The sequence below is a fragment of the Chiloscyllium plagiosum genome, chromosome 7, assembly GCF_004010195.1.
Source record: "Chiloscyllium plagiosum isolate BGI_BamShark_2017 chromosome 7, ASM401019v2, whole genome shotgun sequence".
In the NCBI taxonomy this organism is placed as follows: domain Eukaryota; kingdom Metazoa; phylum Chordata; class Chondrichthyes; order Orectolobiformes; family Hemiscylliidae; genus Chiloscyllium; species Chiloscyllium plagiosum.
In genome coordinates, this window is record NC_057716.1 from 80,152,728 (window position 1) to 80,167,051 (window position 14,324).

General features: G+C 40.4%; 1 protein-coding gene across 3 annotated transcripts in view; it reads left to right on the plus strand.

The window, feature by feature from the left end:
• The window catches only part of kynu (kynureninase), a 176,257-nt gene that overhangs the window by 138,721 nt on the left and 23,212 nt on the right, over positions 1-14,324 (plus strand). For all 3 annotated transcript variants that reach the window (XM_043694093.1, XM_043694092.1, XM_043694094.1), the window contains one exon: positions 6,557-6,609. In XM_043694093.1, coding sequence (XP_043550028.1) covers positions 6,557-6,609 — 53 coding nt within the window. The remainder of the gene's footprint in view (positions 1-6,556; positions 6,610-14,324) is intronic.

The window sequence follows — 14,324 nt, forward strand, 5'->3', positions numbered from 1 at the left end:
CATAGCTCCTTGAAAGTGGAGTCGCAGGTGGATAGGATCTTGAAGAAGGTTTTTGGTATGCTTTCCTTTATTGGTCAGAGTACTGAGTACAGGAGTTGGGAGGTCATGTTGTGGCTGTACAGGACATTGGTTAGGCCACTGTTGGAATATTGTGTGCAATTCTGGTCTCCTTCCTATCGGAAAGATGTTGTGAAACTTGAAAGGGTTCAGAAAAGATTTACAAGGATGTTGCCAGGGTTGGAGGAATTGAGCTATAGGGAAATGCTGAACAGGCTGGGGCTGTTTTCCCTGGAGCATCGGAGGCTGAGGGGTGACCTTGTAGAGGTTTACAAAATTATGAGGGGCATGATAGGCTAAATAGGCAAAGTCTCTTCCCTGAGGTTCGGGAGTCCAGAACTAGAGGGCATAGGTTTAGGGTGAGAAGGGAAAGATATAAAAGAGACCTATGGGGCAACCTTTTCACACAGAGGGTGGTACTTGTATGGAATGAGCTGCCAGAGGAAGTGGTGGAGGCTGGTACAATTGCAATATTTAAGAGGCATTTGGATGGGTATATGAATAGGAAGGGTTTGGAGGGATATGGGCCAGATGCTGGCAGGTGGGACTAGATTGGGTTGGGATATCTGGTCGGCATGGACAGGTTGGACCGAAGGGTCTGTTTCGTTGCTCTGACTCTATGACTCTAAATATATATATAAGCATCCTTTTATTTGTTTACTAGAAAATGAGTTTCCATTCTTTAAAAGGAAAAGGGAGACTGTTGAATTGTGGCATGGATTCCTGACCATACTGGCCAATATATTTAAGATAGTTACATAATACATGATTTCCAGTTTGAAGGTATCTGCTTCCATCTCGGTCACTCTCCCAGTATCACTGAGCCAAGTATAGTTTATTCAGTCAGTCTATCACATGTATGTTCATGTACAGTAACACCAAAAAGCAGAGAATCCAGCCCATTAGTGAAAATGTCTGATATTATAACCTTGTAAGTGGTTAGTATTTCTTTAAAAATACTTGTCAACTTCTTAATGAAGACAACAAGAAAACAATCCTGTGAATATGTGAACAAGAAGCTGATTCTAGTATGTATATTATGTGAACTACCATATTGGAAACAACAAAGTGCACCAGCAAAGCCTACAATATTTGACGCAATGCTAAAACCTTCTTCCATAAGCTTAAATTAAAAGTTTTGGGAACGTGCTTCATATCCAACTGTTTAATTGTAACAAATGAATATTTGATGCAAGTGGACCTCCTTCAAAGACAATTATAATAATATGCAATATAAAAGGATTATGATTTTGTGTTTGTTTTGCTTTGGTTTTGGTGTCACAGCCGTGTTGCAGGATAGCAATGTAATTTTTTGGATCTACATTGTTGATACAAGTATTCATCTGCAAGTATTAGTCTTGTCAATATCTAGCAGAAAGGTGGGTTCGAGATATGATTTTGAACTTTGGTTTATTGTACTGTTTTGATAAACTGAGCCTAGACATTATCCTTTATTTTGGATCAGTGGTGCTGGAAGAGCACAGCAATTCAGGCAGCATCCGAGGACAGGCAAAATCGACGTTTCGGGCAAAAGCCCTTCAGGCTTTTGCCCGAAACGTCGATTTTGCCTGTCCTCGGATGCTGCCTGAATTGCTATGCTCTTCCAGCACCACTGATCCAGAATCTGGTTTCCAGCATCTGCAGTCATTGTTTTTACCCTATTATCCTTTATTTGACCATACATTCTGCAGTTTTACAAGCCCAGGGGTACATGTTACATAAATATATCTGAGACTGTTAGCTTTTAGAGCTTTTTAACAGAAATTTGAAATTTGCTATTAGAATTGATTGCAGCTGTGTTTGTACAATTGAACATCTGTGTCAGCTTAAAGAAAACCTTCATAAACAAATTCACATCTTACAATCCAATAATTACTGTTAGATATTTGAAGATTGTGTGAAATAGCTATGAACTACAGCAGCTGCTGATTAAAATACAACCGTTCATTCAGGTTGAGTATCACATGTATGCCTGTCAACAGCATTACAGATAATCATCTTGATTTTGTGGCCAGTGAAAAGTGAATGGTGCTCATTGTGTATTATGCTTCACAGAATTTCTACAGAGACTTACAAAGTGATAGATCAATTTTAGTTTAAATCCTCTCCAGGGATTAGTGCATAGGGACAGCAAAAAAGTTTCCCTTCAGCGGATCAGATTGAAGAATCCTTAATGAAACACAAAGTCTAAATCAGGAAGTATTAAACTAATTAATCAAGATAAAATCCGTGCCAAAAGTAAAACAAAAAGGAAGATGGGCTCACGATAGGACTAAATGTTAGAATGTTTTTAACATCACCAACAATAAATAAAACTTGAAGATATGAGATTCCTCACTTGTAAAAGTAAGATTTCAGTGTGGCAAAGAATGTTTGCTCATAATTAAGCATTTTTTCATCATTAAAACAAAATCAAGCCACAAAGTTTCTAACTGTGTGTATACCCATATTGTCATCATTTTTGTAGGTTAGTACCACGTCAGTTGGTGAGATAGCAGTATAGCAAACCCTGTGGAAGAGCAGGAAAATATGCACAGAAGCTTCTCGATTCCACATTTTATTGCAAATGTGCACACACAACAAATTCCTGTCTGATTTATTCCATACTAATGATGAATACTGACAGCCTCATCATTATTACTGCTGCAATATCCAGATATACTTTACATCAGTACGTTAATGAACAACTAATATACAGAAACAGGGATTATGGGAGCCAGAAAACTGCAATTTTCACTGCTGAAAGATTATAGGTATTTGGTGTTGCAACAAATCTGTTTCATTTATATTGATGTCCTAGCTGGCTAGTCAGGATAGTTAGTATGGAGCTTCATATGTACAATTCATTTATTTTGATTATTCAGCCAATCTGTCACTGTATTTAGGGCTGATTCACCTACCTGGGCCAATCAGAGATATTGATTTGACTCCACTGTACTTATGCCAGAAACTGAAGCTCAAGGAATCAAGGGGTTTAAATGCTTTAAAGAGTTTAAGCTTTTGTTTAAGGGGCTGCATTCACTTTGACAGTTCCTAAATGTTTGAAACTATGGTTGATAAACTTGCTGATGACACAACAATAGGTAAGTTGTGAAGAGGCCATAGTTAGGCTACAAGGGATATAGATTAGTTAAAGAAGCGGAAAAAGATTTGATAAATGGAATATAATGAAGGAAGATATGTATATGTCCATTTTGGTAGGAAGAATATGGAGGTGATGGCTAAGTGGTATTATTGCTAGACTATCAATCTAAAGCCTTGAGAAATGTACTGGGGACCTGGGTTTAAATCCTGGAATTTAAATTCAAGAGAATAAAATCTGGAATTAAGAATGTAATGATGACCATGAAGCCCTTGTCAATTGTCTGGCAAACCCATCTGGTTCACTAATGTCCTTTAGGGAAGGAGCTCTGTCGATCCTACCTGGTTTGGTTTGCATGTGACTGCATCTACAGCAATGACTCTTAAGTGTTCTCTAGCAATGAAAGATGGGCAATAAATGAATAAATTCCTGCAAATGAAGACTAAAAAAAAACAAAAGAAGCATATTGTCTAAATAATAAGTGATTATAGAGCTCAGAAATGTAGAGGAATCTGGGTGAACATTTGCATTTTTTGTCATCATTCATGGGATATGGACTTCACTGGCCAGTATTTATTGCACGTCCCTAGTTGTTCTTGAAAAGAAAGTGGTGAGCTGCCTTCTTGAATCAATGCTATCAAAGTGCCTGCAAGTAGGCTGACAATGTTATCGAGAGAATGTTCTAGGATTTTGACCTAACGACACTAAAGGAATGGTAATATATTTCCAAGACTGGTTGGTGAATGGCCTGGAGGGGAGAGTCTTTTGGATCATGGTGTTTCCATGTACCTGCTGCCCTTGTCATTCTAGATGGAAGTAGTCATGGATTTGGAAGGTGAATGTCTTTGTGAATTTCTGCAGTGTTTCTTGTAGATAGTATTAAGCATTGGTGGTGGAGGGTGTAGATGTTTGTGCATATGTAGCTCAAGTGGGCTGCTTCTTTCTGGATGGTGTCAATCTTCTTGAGTGTTGTTAGAGCTCCACTAATCCAAGGAAGTGGGAAGTACTTCTGACTTGTGACTTGTGCCTTGTAGATGTTGGATAGGCTTTGGGGAGTCAGAAGGTAGCTTACCCACTGCAGGATTTCCAGCCTCTGACCTGCTTTTGAAGCCACCATATTTTTCTGGTAGATACAGTTCTGCTTCTGGGTAATGTCATCTGTCAGAATGTTGGGGATAGCTGGAGGATTCAATGATAGCAATGCGATTGACTGTAAAAGGATGATGGTGAAATTCTGTCCTGTTGGAGATGATCGTTGCCTAGCATTTGTGTGGTATGGATGTTATTTCGCCACTTTTTAGCCCAAGCCTGGATATTGTTCAGGCCTTGTTGCATTTGGACTGGGACTGCTTCAGGATCTGAGGTGTCACAAATTGTACTGGACATTGTGCAATAATAAGCAAACATCCATATCGCCGATCTTATGATGGATGGAAGGCCATTGATGATGCAGCTGAAGACAGTTGGGCCCAGGACAATGCCCCTGAGGAACTCCTGCAGAGATGTCCTGGAACTGAGATGACTGACATGCAACAATCATTGCCAGCTATGACTCTAACTAGTGGAGAGTTATCATCAGATTCCCATTGACTCCAGTTTTGCTCAAACGTCTCAATGGCACACTCAGTCAAATGTAGCCTTGATGTCAAGGACAGTCACTCACTTCAATCCTAGAACTCAGCTCTCTTGTCCATGTTTGAACCAAGATTATAAAAGTAAATTCGACACAATCTTACTGGACTACAAGGCTACTCTCTCATTAGAGAGAGACAACTGTAGTGGTTTAACCTGAGGGTCAACAAGCTTCAGATGAAGGAAGAGATTAAGATGAAAAGTCTATCACAGTAACCTCAACCCATGCAGGAACTGAATGCATACTGTTGGTGTTACTTTGGACTGCAAGCCAGCCAAGTATGCTAACTGACCCTTATTAAGGTTGTAATAAGGCCAAGGGATGAGTGGCCCAGGCAGAACCCAAACTGAGTATTAGTGAGCAGGGTATTACTAAGCAAGTACTGCTTGATGCCACTTTTGATGACACCTTTCATCACTTTACAAATGATCAAATGGACTGATGGGACGGTAATTTGTCGTGGTTTTTGAGTACAAGTCAAACCAAGCAATTTTCTACATTGTTATGTAGATACTAATGTTGTTGCTGTACTGGAACAGTTTGACAGGGGCTGTGGCATATTTTGGCGTAAAAGACTTCATTATTATTGCCAGATATTGTCGGGGCCCACAGCCTTTACAGTCAATGTCTCCAATTGTTACTTGATATCAAGTGAATTGAATTGCTGAAGACGGGTATCTGAGATGCTGGGGAATCTCTGTAGAAGGCTGGGATAGAACATCCAGATGGCATTTCTGGTTTAACATCGTTGCAAATTCTTCAGTGTCATCTTCTGCACTGATGTGCTCTGCCCTTCATAATTGGAAATGCAGATATTTGTGATGCCTCATCTTCTACTGAGTTTCCTGCTTGTCCATCAGCATTCACAATGTGATGCAGCAGAACTGCAGAGCTTATATCTGATTGAATGGTTGTGGATTATCTCTGACTATCACTTACTGCTTATGTTGTTTGTATGCAAGTAGCCCTGTTCTATAAATTCACCAAGTTGAAACTTCATTTGTAGGTATGCTTGGGTCTGTTTCTGACATGCCCTCCTGCACTCTCCATAAACCCTTTGCCAAATGGTTTGACTACAGATACAGCAGGTAATTAGCAAGGCTAATAGAATATTCTCTTTTATTGAGAGGGAAAGTAGCAAATTTGTACTTCAGTTATGCAGAGCACTGTTGAGACCACATCTGGAAGGATGTATTTAAGGAAGGATGTAAATGTGTTACAAAAGCAGTTGAGAGCAGATTTTCGAGAGTAATCTCTGGAAAGTGTGGATTATATTATGAGGAAATCCATAACAGGTTAGGCTAATACCTCTGGAGTTTAGGAGAGTATGAATTACACCTTCCAGATGAAACAATGATTCGTTGCTCACAATGTGGTCTCCTCTACATTTGGGAAACAAAGTGCAGACTGGGTGACCACTTTGCAGAACACCTACACTCCCAAAAAAACCACCCCGAGCTTCCGATTGCCTGTCACTTCAACACACTGCCGTGTTCATTGGCCAAAATCTCTGTCTCAGGCTGTACACAATAGACAATAGGTGCAGGAGTAAGCCATTCTGCCCTTTGAGCCAGCACCACCATTCATTATGATCATGGTTGATCATCCTCAATCAGTATCCTGTTCCTGCCTTATCTCCATAACCCTTGATTCCACTATTCTTAAGAGCTCTTTCTTGAAAGTATCCAGAGTAACAATGAGTAACTAGTCAGGCAAACCTGATGAAGTTGCTTTTCACCATATATTCTGAATATATTCCTAAACAATGTTTGCTTAACTTTCAGGTTAGTCGGTTGGTGGAGTCACAACGTCAAAACAAGATTTGAGATGGACAATAGTAAGTACCAGTATGCAGAACTTGATTCTAAATATGAGTAATAAATCATGTAGATAATGTCAATACCAGACATGGGATAGTAATGTCAGAAAGATATATCTTTATTGTCTCACATTCTGTGAAAAGTTACTTATTTTGCATATGGTCAGATTCCGTAATCATGAAGAGCATGTGATTGCTTTTGTTGAACTAACATGTTACCTTTCAAATTATATTTTCTCCATTATTGTTGATACAGTATAATGACTGGCTTTATAAATACTTTGGTCTCCTTTGGCTGGGGAGCTAGTTAGACCAGGGAAAGCTGTATTATTGCCGATAGTTTGTTGCTCTGAAATGCTGCAGTTGTTCTCATGACAGAATGTGAATAATAATGGAAGTTCAGAATATTGACCCAGTCAAAATAATTGAATGGCAATGTATGCTCTTGACAGGATGTTAAGTGAATTGGAGGTATAATTGGAGGTGATAACATTCTCACAAACAAAGTATCTTATTTTTTCAAAATAATTAGTCCAATTCCTCCAATCTGAGTCAGAATCTGCATTTTGACAAGATCAGACAAGAAGCCACATACTGACCTACCTCAGAATTGCAGGCTAATCTTGGCAATGGAGATCTTGTAGAACTCAGTAAACACCAGGAATCCTTGCAGACAACAGCAGAACCAATCGATGTAGAAGCCACACCTCCTTTAAAATTATTTATTCATGGAATGTTGTCATTGCTGTGTGGCCCAGCATTGATTATCTATCTCGGGTTGCCATAGAGAGGGGACTGATGAGCCACTTTCTTGACCGACTACAGTCCATGGGAGTAGGGGCATTCAAATGCTGTGAGGAAGGAGTTTGAGGATTTTGATAGTGAATAAATGGTCATATTCTGTAAATTCTGTGTTTGAATAGCCAAAAGCTCAGTTCTGCTATTATTGCTTTCAAGAAACCAACGTTGTACATGAACTCTCATGCAGAAGCAAATAGAGCGGAGGCTGCAATTCTGAAATAAGGACAAAAATAATGCAAGAGACACCTAATTGTGTAGGTTCTGTGGAGAGAAACAGAGACCATTTTGAAAATGAAATATGGCAGTGACCATCTCAGATGGTGTCATATCTGTTGATGCCTAGGCTGATCCCGAGGTTATGGATGAGTAATCCCCCTTGAATGAGTGAGGGTGATTCTCTGTAGAGTTTACAGAACAAGTCCAAATGGACTCTATCCCTCAGACAACCCTAAATTGATGACCAGCAAAGTCTAACCTCATTTTGCTTGACTGGAACACAGTCTCAGAATAAGCGACTGATCATTCAAAACCAAGATGAGATATTTCTTTGCATAGATGGTTGCGAATCTTTGGAATTCTCCACTTCAGAGGATTGTCAGTGTTCTATTATTGAATATATTTAAGGCTGAGATGCATTGATATTTGATCTCTCAGTGAATAAAGTATATGGGGAGTGAGTGGAGAAGTAGACTGGAGGCTGATGATCAGCCAGGCTTATACTGAATGGTGACTATGCAAACTGGAGAGGTCGTATTGATTTACTCCTGTTTCTTAACTTCTAAACTGTGGTGTCACTTTCCTTGTGTGGTGCTGACAAGGTCAGGAATTCTTCTGAGGCTGATGAAGGTATTAGATTAGGTTCCCTATAGTGTAGAAACAGGTCCTTCGGCCAAACCAGTCTACACTGACCCTCCGAAGAGTAACCCACCCAGACCCATTTCCGTGTGACTAATGCACCTAACACTATGGGCAATTTAGTATGGCCAATTCACCTGACTTGCACATCTTTGGACTGTGGAAGGAAACCAGAGCACCCAGAGGAAACCCACGCAGACACGGGGAGAATGTGCAAACTCCACACAGACAGTCGCCCGAGGCTGGAATCGAACCTGGGACCCTGCTGCTGTGAGGCAGCAATGCTAACCACTGAGCCATTGCATTATTGTTCACAAACTGCTTGAAAGATGAATACTGCAAAAAAAAGGATGTTTGGATCAGGTCTCAGTTGCTGGTAGCCCTCTATAATGCCAAGTTAGCACTTCCTTCTCCATCAACCTCAGTCCCTGCCTTAGGTTGCTAGCTTGTTGGCCATCATGGGTGCCAGCCATTAAAAAGATGCCTGTTGTGATATCCCTCTAGGAATGGGAGCCAAAACAGAAGGGCCATTGCCTACTGATTCTGGTTCCATCTTAACCTTTCTGCCAGGTCAGGTGAAATCCTGGCCAGCGTCTCTGGGAGTGCAGAAACTCCTCAGTACTGCACTCGAGTCTAATACTTTGTGTTCACATCTTTAAAGCAAGATTTGTACCCGTAGCATTTTAACTCAAAAGTGTGAATGCTTTTGCATTTTCATTGAAATTTTTGCCAAAATCCCACAGCATGGACTCAGAAATACCTTCATGGAAATGTTATTCCTTTCTTTCCACAATTGCGAACTGATTTGCTTTTCGAGCAAAGTAGGTGATTGTACGCTTGAATATCACAATAGGGAATTCAATTTGATGTTCCCTCCTGCTGTTGCTTATTCAATCTCAGCAAACTCGCTGACCTAAATATTTTGCATTACCCATTTAATATATCGAAGCGTGCTGCAAACTTCTCATAACATGCATTTTTTGAAAGAATTAAAAATAAAAAAAGGGACAATTTTTTTTTGCATTTAATTCATTATTCTTATCACAGTTAAAGAAACGTGAAAAAGTATTTTGTCTAACTTCCCAATTCTTTTCCTTCCAGCCTTTCTCCTTCCCTGAATACTGCGACCTCATGAATATAGTCACATCAAAATATTCTGAATGCTGGGTCAATTGCAATGTTTATGAGTGAAAGCAATAGATTGTAGTAGGAGCGAAGAACGTACTGCCTGCAACAGTAGTTGACTTAGCCACTTTAAGGGCATTTAAGTTGTCATTGGACAAGCATATGGACGTACATGGAATAGTGTAGGTTAGATGGGTTTCAGATTGGTTTGACAGGTTGGTGCAACATCGAGGGCCGAAAGGCCTGTACTGCGCTGTAATGTTCTATGTTCTATGTAATGTTCTATGTTCTATGTATTGTTTTTACATAAAGGGCATCAGCAACATTTAAAAGGCATTTTGATGGGTATATGAATAGGAAGGGTTTGGAGGAATATGGGCCGGGTGCTGGCAGGTGGGACTAGATTGGATTGGGAGATCTGGTCAGCATGGACAGGTTGGACCGAAGGGTCTGTTTCCATGCTATACATCTCTATGACTCTATAAGAGTTATATAAATTATTTGAATGTGAATTTAGAAGGTATGGTCAGTAAGTTTACAGATGACACCAAGATTAGTGGAGTAGTGGATAAATAAGAAGATTACCTCATAGTACAATGGGACATTGAGCAGATTGGCCAATGGGCTGAGGAGTGGCAGATGGAGGTTAATGTAGATAAATGTGAGGTACTACATTTTGTTTGGGCAAATCAGGGCAGGACTTATACACTCACTAGTAAGATCCTGGTGTGTTGCTGAACAAAGAGACCTTGGAGTGCAGGTTCATAGTTCCTTGAAAGTAGAGTTACAGGTAGATAGGATAGTGAAGAAGGAGTTTGGTACACTTGCCTTTATTGTTAAATGCATTGAGTAAAGGAATTGGGAGGTCATGTTGTGGCTGTATGGGATGTTGGTTAAGCCACTTTTGGAATACTGCATTCAATCCTTGTATAGGAAAGGCATTGTTAAAGTTGAAAGGGTTCAGAAAAGATGTGGGCGGCACGGTGGCACAGTGGTTAGCACTGCTGCCTCACAGCGCAAGAGACCCGGTTTCAATTCCTGCCTCAGGAGACTCTCTGTATGGAGTTTGCACGTTCTCCCCATGTCTGCGTGGGTTTCCTCCAGGTGCTCCGGTTTCCTCCCACAGTCCAAAAATGTGCAGGTTAGGTGAATTGGCCATGCTAAATTGCCTGTAGTGTTAGATGAAGGGGTAAATATATGGGTCTGGGTGGGTTACGCTTCGGCGGGTCAGTGTGGACTTATTGGGCTGAAGGGCCTGTTTTCACACTGTAAGTAATCTAATCTAATCTAATTTACAAGAATGTTGCTAGGGTTGAAAAGTTTGAACTATAAGGAGAGGCTGAATAGACTGGGATTATTTCCCCTGGAGTGTTGGAGGCTGCGGGGGGACATGGATAGGGTGAATAGTCAACGTTTATTTTTGTCCCCAGGGGAGAGGAGTCCAAAATTAGAGAGCACAGGTTTAGGGTAAGATGGGAAAGATGTAAAAGGGACTGAATGGGGCAGCTTTTTCATGCAGAGGACAGTGCATGTATGAGCTGACAGAGGAAGTGATGGAGCTGAAACAATTACAATATTTAGATTAAATTCCCTACAGTATGGAAACAGACCCTCCAAAGAGTAAACCACCCAGACCTTATATTTACCTTTGACTAATACCCCTAACACTATGGGCAATTTAGCATGGCCAATTCATCTGGCCTGCACATGTTCAGATTGTGGCAGACAGGAAGAATGTGCAAACTCCACACAGACAGTCACCTGAGGCGGGAACCAAACGCAGGTCCCTGGTACTCTGAGGCAGAAGTGCTAATCACTGAACCACATTGCTATCCTGATTTAAAAGGCATCTGGATGGATATATGAATAAGAAAGGTTTAGAGTAATATGGGCTGGCAAATGGGACTAGATTAACTTAAGATATCTGGTCAGCATGGATGAGTTGGACTGGATGGTCTGTTTCCGTGCTGTGCATCTCTATGACACTATGACTCAAAGATGGAATTATAACATTGTGGTTACATTGTGGTTTAAGTAATTGCAAAAATTGAAACAATGATCAAGAGACCTAAGTTCAGGTTCCATACCAGTTCAGAAATTTAACATCAATCAAATAAATCTAAAATTAAAAAGCAAGTAGGAATGGGGACTGTGAACAATCTTTAATGTCCTTCAGTGAATTGGTACTTCGGATCTGTGTTCACTGGGGAAGACACAAGCAATCTGAAGGACCTGGACTTAAGGGAATCTATATTTGCCAGGAATTGGTGTTGGAGAGACTGTTAGGTCTGAAGGCTGATAAGTCCCCGGAGCCTGATGGTCTACATCCCAGGGTACTAAAGGAGGTGGCTCTAGAAATCGTGGATGCATCGGTGATTATTTTCCAGAGTTCGATAGATTCAGGATCAGTTCCTGCAGATTGGAGGGTGGCTAATGTTGTACCACTTTTTAAGAAAGGAGTGAGAGAGAAAGCAGGAACTTATAGACCAGTTAGTCTGACCTCAGTGGTGGGAAAGATGCTGGAGTCTATTATAAAGGATGAAATTACGACACATCTAGGTAGTAGTAACAGGATAGGTCAGAGTCAGCATTTATGAATGGGAAATCATGCTTGACTAATCTTCTGGAATTTTTTGAGGATGTAACTCTAAAGATGGAAGAGGGAGATCCAGTAGATGTAGTATACCTGGACTTTCAGAAAGCTTTTGATAAAGTCCCACATAGGAGGTTAGTGAGCAAAATTAGGGCACATAGTATTGGAGGCAAAGTACTAACTTGGATTGAAAGTTGGTTGGCTGATAGGAAACAAAGAGTAGTGATAAATGGCTCTATTTTGGAATGGCAGGCAGTGACCAGTGGGGTTCCGCAGGGATCAGTACTGGGACCGCAGCTTTTTACTGTATATATTAATGATATAGCAGATGGTATTAGCAATAGCATTAGCAAATTTGCTGATGATACTAAGTGGGTGGCAGGGTGAAATGTGATGAGGATGTTAGGAGATTACAGGCTGACCTGGACAAGTTAGGTGAGTGGTCAGATGCATGGCAGATGCAGTTTAATGTGGATAAATGTATGGTTATTCACTTTGGTGGCAAGAACAGGAAGGCAGATTACTACCTAAATGGAAATTGAATGGTGGTGCAGGCTCGAAGGGCAGAATGGCCTACTCCTGCACCTTTTGTCTATTGTCTAAGTCATCTTTCTTTGTCTGGTCAATATATGACCCAGTCCCACAGCAATCTGGTTGACTCTGGATGAACAAGCAGGCAATTTTCCTGTACTGCTAAAGGCACTGCACCACCAGCTTTCGATTGGCTTTCAGAACAGACAATAAAGGTTGGCATTGCCACTGATGTCACAACCCAAAGATGAAAGTGAAATTAAAAGAAGAGTAAAGATGGGTAAATAATGTTGCCGTACTAATCACTACAGTCTAACAGAACAGAAGAACATAATTGATTGGCTTGTTTCTTTGACTTTAACTGGAGGAATGACATTTCTATTTATTTTCAAACTTCTTTATATTCATCGTCAACACTTTTTCATAGTCAAGAGTCCTCTAATGGATTTCAAGGAATGTCACCTCACATTGTGCAAGCTTTCCTCACTGATGGGTGCTTATTTAGTGATGCGCAGCAGCTGAGTTGGTGATGCAAACTCAAAGGATGCACAACAAACTTTGGTGAGAATCAAATGAATAACATCCTGAGTACATATCAAACAATTAATTCTGGAACAGTAATTCTTTCAATACTGAGGCATTTTCCAACACTGAAGAATAATTTATTCGAGCTGTTTATTCAATGTTATTTGCAATCATTTAAAATGTGATGGAATTTATTGTTTTGTAAGTGAAAGGAATCACATTTGTCATGTATTGTTTTCACTGTTTCAACACTTTTTTTCATTCCCTTGTGGGACATGGGTATTGCTGGCTGGCCAATATTTATTGGTCATCCCTAATTGCCTTTGAGAAGCTGGTGGTGAGCTGTCTTCTTGAAGTCCTGCAGCCCATAAACTGCAGATAGATCCACAATGCCTCGAAGGAGACTTTAACCTAAGCTTTCAAAATAAAGCTTTAATTTTTTGCAAAATAAAATACAATGGATAATGGAAACCCATGTAAAACAGAAAGTGCTGGAAATACTCAACAGATTTGGAGGCATATGTGAAGACAACAAATATAACATTTCAGAAAAATCATCAGTGGAACGTCATGCATCTGTAATGTTAATTCTGTTTCACTTGTAATACGTGTTGCTGAACAGACTTGCTGAGGATTTCCAGCATTTTCTGGTTTCGTTTTTAAATTTCAGACTAGCTCAGTCCAAATGTCAAATGATTGTCCTTAAGATCCAGCAAAGCGACAAAGGGAAAATTAATGGGCAGATGGACTGTCCGAATCATGCTTTGTTTTTAGATTGCCATTTCGGGACTTAAACCAAGACTTGAATTTTATGTTTTTTTTGGTTCCATAACATTCTTGAAAAGGTTTTTCACTAATAAGCCCATGAAGTTTTTCTGCTGTATCTTACCAAACTCACTCAATTAACTACTTAATCCAACCCTATAGCATTCTATCTCCATCTTACCATGCACTGTTCCTGGAATTGAAGGTATCCACTGAAAGACCAGCATCTCTTGTACCTGCATCATCTTTAGTAGGCTACTATGCATCCTGATGAGCGTTGGCATTCTGAAGATGCCCTCCTTGTTGATGGATATGCAGTGTGAAGATGTCAGAGAAGGGCAAGATAGGTCCATGATTCCCATGGGTTCCAAGAGGTCCTGTGATTGGGTGTTGTAAAGGTATGTTCTTCCTGAAGAACCAGCAGAGGAAGCCATGACACCAGTCCCTGGCAGCAGAATCTGAGGTTTCTACCCATATCCGTACCATCTCCAGGGTGCAGAGGAACAGCTAGTGATGTTGCAAGAAAGTCAAAGACCTT